The 6,634-nt window shown below is 52.2% G+C and overlaps 1 protein-coding gene across 4 annotated transcripts; it reads left to right on the top strand.

Moving 5' to 3' along the window:
• Positions 1-2,262: 2,262 nt before the first annotated feature.
• ZBTB25 (zinc finger and BTB domain containing 25) lies at positions 2,263-6,634 on the top strand. 4 transcript variants are annotated; one of them, XM_027674153.1, is made up of 3 exons: positions 2,263-2,500; positions 3,673-3,852; positions 5,032-6,634. In XM_027674153.1, exons 1-3 carry the CDS (start codon positions 2,445-2,447, stop codon positions 6,167-6,169), a joined length of 1,374 nt encoding a protein of 457 aa, XP_027529954.1. In that variant the 5' UTR covers positions 2,263-2,444; the 3' UTR covers positions 6,170-6,634. The 4 variants fall into 4 exon arrangements, with proteins under 4 accessions (XP_027529954.1, XP_027529956.1, XP_027529955.1 ...); XM_027674155.1 differs by lacking the exon at positions 2,263-2,500 and adding an exon at positions 2,933-3,001; XM_027674154.1 differs by lacking the exon at positions 2,263-2,500 and adding an exon at positions 3,026-3,595.

Below are 6,634 nucleotides of genomic sequence, written 5' to 3' on the forward strand. Positions count from 1 at the left end.
GCGCTGGGGGGTTGTACCCGCAGCCCCACGGCCCCCGCGTGGGACAGTTTAAAGGCGAGAAAACCACTGCGAGCTGCGTGAGAAAGTATCTCCTTCTCGCTGCGATTTCACACGTTCATACCACCGCCCGCCCTCCTGGAGCTTCACGGTGATGCAGGAGCACAGGGCTGGCAGCCACCGCCACACTCTGTCACAGAGCCTGAGGACAGCGCTTTTTTTCATCTTCCCAGGAGCTGTCCCAGGCCCTCTACCCACCAGTCTCTGGATCTCTCCTGTCTGACAGCATCCAGCTTCTCAGGAACTATCCCATGTGAGCAAGTGGGATTTCCGACTCCTCTGCTACCTGCCACAGATCTGAGAGAAAACATAAGCCAGGGCAGGCTTTCCTCCCGGTCTTGCCACTTGACTTTTCCACCCCCAAAGTGACATTTGTCATTCAGCGTAAGCAATGGAACTGTTTAATCTGCACGGCTCCGTCATTCAGACACAGTTTCTAGATATACCATTGTTTTTATGTTGTGCCACTAAGATCCCTCTTAGCTTCAGACAAGCCGAAAGGGCAAACTTATTCGTAGCAAAGTTAAAAGATTTCATTACAAATTTGAAAATTACAAAAATAACAAAAAAAGCAACAAAATAAAATGCCATAATGTTAAAATGTACCAGCATCCATCCCTGCTTCAATGACCTCTAAGATTTTCCTGAAGCATCCCTCCACCGTTTAAGCCAACAGTACAAACCCAATTAACAAAATCCTAGTCCTTCCTCCTGAGTTTGTCTGGGGATTTTCTAACCGCTACAGAATAAAACAGGAGCTTTCAAAATGTGTCTTTCAGAATGTGGCTCAAAAAAAATCCCCTTGTTTCCCCTCTCACTCTGCCGCAGCCTTGTCTCAAGGGTGTAGTAGCAGTGCCAAGGGGAAAAAAAAAAACCCTCTGTGGCTGTAAGGCACCACCCCCACAGAAGGTGGAGGGACCCCCACAGTACAACTTCTTTGTAGGTTTTCCTGTTTTATAGAAAGTTAAATAAATGCCCTCCATAAGCTGACACTGTCATGGTTTTCAAATCACATGGAAAAGTTGCTTTCCTCATGGCTCAAGGGTCATTTTCGCCCCAGCTCTTTACACAACTCAGGGCAGCACAAGTCAAGACTGCCCATGAAGGGCTTCTGCCACCTCCAGTAAGATGGGGCAAAAGGGAGTCCCCCTTTCTCACTGCCCCCGTTCTCTCACTTCCCTCCCACCACACTTGCCTTTCCAATTTACTTTATTTATTTATATTTTTATTATCTGCTGAGGTGTGTGATACCATCACCTGCGTTTTATAGCAAAACACCAGATTTCATTCCTCATCATCGCTTCCATCAGTTTGGCTCCAGCTTCTCAAAAACTCTTCAAAGTCCTCTTTGGACCAGAGTCAACCTAAATAACAAGTAAATAATTAATCATTTAAATAAATAAAGTGCCATCTGCAAATAGCAACTCACTCTGTACGTGGATTAATAAATATGTTAAATAACCCAGAGCATGGTACAAAACCTTGAGCCACCTCCTGCCAACCTTTTGCAGAGACAAAACGTAGCTACTGATATTTACAGGACAAGCAGGATTATAGCTTCATCATCTCTCAATCCTGCTGCTCAAACACAGGAGGGAAAGACTGTCCCCAAGTCCTGTGAGCTCCTGTGAGAAACAGAAGAAATAAAATATAGGGCAATGGAAAAGAGAAAGTCGTGCTGGCCAGTGGGATAAGCAGCAATCACTGCATGGATCAAAATGCTTTGAAGACTACACTTTATTTTCTCTGAGCCTGTCTCCATCCTCTGCTCAGGTTCAGGCCGCCTGGAAACAGTCTCATAGACTGCTAGATTTGGGGGGCCGGGGGCATTATTTGCCCTAAATATTCAGGAATTACAATTATGGGAATGCAATCGGACAACGGACTAAAAAATATCAAATGCTGAGAGAAAACCAAGAGGGATAATCCAAGGTCTTCTGAATGTGTTCTGCAGAGGCTCTGAGCCAGGAGAGACACCATGGAAGAGGTGAGTGTGACAGATCTTAGAAACTTCACCAAAATCATGACAAAAGCACACAAATGGCGATTTTCACTGCCTTTTCCAGCTGAGAAACAACCTGTGGACATCAAATTAACCTGGTGGCAGCAGGAAGCTGGACAGACTGGAAGTTTAAACAGGTTCAGAAAGCAGTTTGGTAACATTCATTGTAAAGACACCTCAGAGGTTGTACTGACCGCCAGAGCAGCCGGCTGGGGCTCAGGGGGACCCTCAGGAGGGGCTGCTGGTGGCCGAGTGAGAGGGGTGAGGGTGGCACTGCTGCCTGTGCCCCCTCCTCTGCCAGGCACCTCACGCAGAGCAGCTGCTCTCGCCTAAAACAACCCCTGGTTTAACCTCAGCGAGAGACGGGGGGAGGCCTGACAGGGAAATGGTGTGTCCACAGGATTCGTGGTGGTTAAAGCAGCGCCGAGGCCGCAGACATTGGTGAGGAAGCCAGATCGTATCTTCACATCCATTCTCACGAGCGGGCAGACCGGGGAAAGCTCCCTTCCACAGTTGTTTTTTCTGTCAAAAAACCAAAAAAAACCCCAAAATAACCAGCGCAACGACAACAAAAAAATCCACTTTTATACCGACAGCCGAGGCGCTCAGCACGCCATACTGTGCCACCGAGAAGCAAAGTCCCCCCAGCCCAGGGTGAGCCCAGGGGAAAACACACACCCTCCCCCAAAAAATCCCCCCACGGGGGTGCCCACGATCCCTCCCTCCCTCAGGAGCTGCGGCCGCGCAGGGGCCGCGCCCATCGCACCGCCGGGGCGCGCAGGGAGCGCGCAGGGGCCGCGCTCACTTTTTCCAGGAGAAGCCCATCCCAGCCCATCCCAGCCCGGCCCGCCCCGGCGGCGGCAGGAAGCGCGGGGGGGGCAGCGCCCACCCCATCCGCCGGGCGAGCTAGCGGGGGCGGGCGGCCTCGGCGCTTCCTGGCGGGTAAGCGGGGGCCGGGCCGGCACGGAGGGAGGGAGGGAGGGAGGGGAAGGAGGGGAGGGCGCTGGTCCCGCTCCCCGGGGGAGGCTGCGCTCGCCGCCTCCCTCTTTGTGTGTCGTTCGCTCCCCCCCCCCCCCCCCCCCAAATAATTTTCTGCTGAAACAATAGCAAATATCAGCGTTTATTTGCAAAGGGGCCGCTGGCGAGGTGGGGCGCGGGCGGCTCAGCCTCGCACAATGGGGGCTTTGTTGGGCGCACAGGGCTCCTCTGTGCGGGAGCCGCCGGGCTCGGCCCCGCCGCCGGCCCCGCTCCCCCTGTGCCCCCGCGGGGCGGTGGAAAGCACCATCGGATCAGCGGGAAAACGCGAGCCGGGTTTAAAGTTAGTGCTGGCACCCCACGGAGCGTAGTTAATCGGCGGGAGAAGCAGCTCCGAGTGTAGCTGGGCAGATGGAAAAGTCCCCGAAAGGTTTCTGAGCTCATTGAATGTGATTTTGGGCACCAGCAGTGGTATCGGTAGGAGAAACTATTGAATTGGGGTGCAGGGACCATCTGGAGGAGGGAAGAAGCTCCGTGACAGGCGCCCAACTCGTTTCAGTGGTGAGAAACCCACATTTGAGCCTCTGGGAGCTCTGTGATTTCTTCATGAGATGAACATCTTGTTCTCTTGCTCCTAGGCACACCATGGATACCACCGGCCACAGCGTCCTCCTCCTCCAGCAGCTGAACATGCAGCGAGAGTTTGGCTTTCTGTGTGACTGCACAGTTGCCATTGGAGATGTTTACTTCAAAGCCCACAGAGCGGTGCTCGCTGCTTTTTCAAACTATTTTAAGATGATATTTATTCATCAGACAAGGTAAGAACACACACTTCTTCTATCCTTTAATCACTCTCAACGTTCTGCTTTTTCTCCTTTCTAAAGGCATCAAACTCTAAAAGACTGTAAGTGGAGATGTTAGATGGCTTGAGGTTATTTTCCTAACCCACCACGGGCCTTGGCTCCCTAAACATTTCCAGTCCAGAACGTGCTGTCCTTTAAAACCACTCTCTTAGTCAGCATCAGTAACATCAGGCCCTGCATTTTGGAGATGAGACATTTGTGTGACCTGATAAAATAAACATATAAGTACCACTGTTTTCCTGCAGTGAGAACCTTGCAGGTTTGGAATCCAGGGATAACCTGGTACCTCCTCTGCCCATGTCCACTACTTTGCATTAGGTTGTAGGCAAGCTGGCTGGGTGGGACTGTCACTTCAGGCAGGATCCATGGGCTTGAAGTAATTGAGAAGCTGTAGCCTTATCGCAGTTCTGCTTTTCAGACTCTGGCAGATAAGGGCCAAGACTGAGATCATGAGTTCATTTCAAGCTGTTGTTGAGATGCTTCGCCTGGCCAGGTCAGGAGTGGTTCTGCAGGTATAACAACACTAGTGCCAAGGTCTGGCCTCTGACCTGGAGCTTGGTGCTTGCAGTGGATGAAACCCTTTTCCGTTCCCCTTCCTTTTTGAGGGTCATGGCCTCCGCCACCGTCGCAAAATAAGCCTTAGGATCAGCTGTGCCACCCTTTGGCGGGAAGTGAGATGAGTTAACTGCCTTTCCCTAGAGATGTTGTTTGCTGACACTTAAGCGGAACACTCATAAAGATTACACAGCAGCAGCAGCTGAATTTATTACTTAAACACACAGATACTCTTTGCCTGGTGTTACTGGAGTGGCACACCCTGGTGATGCTTGGCATGGCATCACTGCGGTGCCACACAGCTGCGTTGGCTCTGCATGCGAGTGACGGGGTGACCGGGAGCTGGCCACTCGCACCGTCCCCAGCTGTGGTTGTGCACATGGTCTATAGAGTCACAGAGATGAATGCAGGCTCAGGCACTCTGCTGTGCAAACAGGGCTTATGCACTTCTGCAGGGCTTGGCGGGGAGTGCTGCTCGTAAACCGGGAGGCAGGCAGCAGCACACGTGCACTGACAGCAAATGGGCAGGTAACGCTAGCTTGGATCCCTGTATGTACTTAATCATCTGTTTTGTTTCAGCGAATGCATAAAGATTCAGCCAACAGACATCCAGCCTGACATATTTAGCTACTTGTTACATATCATGTACACTGGGAAAGGGCCAAAGCAGACCGTCAGCCAGAGCCGACTGGAGGAGGGCATCCGCTTTCTCCACGCAGACCACCTCTCCCACATCGCTATCGAGATGAACCAAGCGTTCTCCCCAGAGCCGGTCCAGTCTTCCAACTTGTACGGGATCCAGATCTCGACGGCACACAAACTGGCAAAGGAACGCCTGGGAGCGAAGGACAGCCTGCCCAAGGCAGGCGGCAGGTCTGCGGCCCAGGGCGATCACCCTCAGCTGCAGCTGTCCCTGGCCATCGGCCTGGACGATGGCCCCCTGGGCCAGCAGGTCACTCGCCCCTCCGCCCCACCCGCCGCTCTCGCCAAGCCAGCAGAGGAGCATCCGAAGCTCTCAGTCTCCATAAAGCAGGAGAGGTGCGACCTGGAGCCCGTGGTGTCTCAGAGCTGCACTCCTCCTTCTCCGGAGGTGGCCAGCCCCATCTTTGCCAAGGCCAGCCTCAAGGTGCACTTGTGTCACTACTGCGGGGAGCGCTTCGACTCCCGGGGGGGGCTGCGGCAGCACCTGCACACCCACGTCTCAGGCTCGCTGCCCTTCGGTGTGCCAGCCTCCATCCTGGAGAGCAGCGACCTGGGCGAGGTGCAGCCTCTGTCTGAGGACAGGGAGGCTGGGGATGACCACCGGCTCAGGGCCTTCCTCCTCAAGGAGGATGAACATCAGCTGGAGCATCCAAGCTGCAGCGACCTGGAGCCTCTGCAGATCGGCCAGCTCTCCCTCATCTCCAAGGACCACGAACCGGTGGAGCTGAACTGTAACTTTTCTTTCTCAAGAAAGAGAAAAATCATCTGCACTGTCTGCGGCCGCACGTTTTTCCGGAAGAGCCAGCTGCTGGAACACATGTACACGCACAGGGGGAAGCAGCACAAATACAGCCGCTGCCAGAGGCTGGAGAGCCCCGCCACCCCCAGGTTTCATCCTTACTGTGACAGCGAGAGTGTGGGTAAGAGCTCCAGTTTGTCCCAAGACCACTTAGATGAATGTATACTGGAGTCAGATCTCATCCAAGAAAGTGTTGATACGATCCTGGTAGAGTAGCTCTCCCCCTGTGTTGCCTTCAGATGCTGAAACTCTGGATATTTTGGCATTTTCCACCTAGGGAGTGGCTGCTCTCTGCAGCAGATTTTGTTCAACCACCATTCCCCTCACCCCCGAGATAACTGTGAAGGACTGTGTACTTTGATTTGTGTACTTGCTTTTTTACTTCTCTAACTTTCAAACTCTAGCTAATTCCCATCTAAGTCCTTCTTGGAAGCCTCTGTGTAACTTGGTTACATTTTTCCTGAATGTGAACTTGTTCCTGCTCTGCTTTACTAGAGTTAATACTGTACTGCTGGGTGTGAGGTTTAAACATTGTCTAATACTTTGTGCAGTGCCTAGGACTGTTTTTATCCTATAGAATTGCTTTGCTGAAACCAGATGGGTGGAAATGTAGAGGGAAATGTGTATTGTGTTTCCCAAACAGTTTGTTTTTAATGAAAATAAATATCTCAAGGAGATGAA

This window comes from Neopelma chrysocephalum, unplaced genomic scaffold (assembly GCF_003984885.1).
Source record: "Neopelma chrysocephalum unplaced genomic scaffold, ASM398488v2 Primary Assembly neopelma1_24, whole genome shotgun sequence".
In the NCBI taxonomy this organism is placed as follows: domain Eukaryota; kingdom Metazoa; phylum Chordata; class Aves; order Passeriformes; family Pipridae; genus Neopelma; species Neopelma chrysocephalum.

Bases quoted from the DNA above. Each gene is read 5' to 3' on its own strand.
- ZBTB25 (XM_027674153.1), top strand. From the start codon at position 2,445: ATGGTGTGTCCACAGGATTCGTGGTGGTTAAAGCAGCGCCGAGGCCGC. The intron at 2,501-3,672 runs GTGAGGAAGCCA...TCTTGCTCCTAG, and splicing joins CGCCGAGGCCGCAGACATTG to GCACACCATGGATACCACCG. The intron at 3,853-5,031 runs GTAAGAACACAC...GTTTTGTTTCAG, and splicing joins ATATTTATTCATCAGACAAG to CGAATGCATAAAGATTCAGC.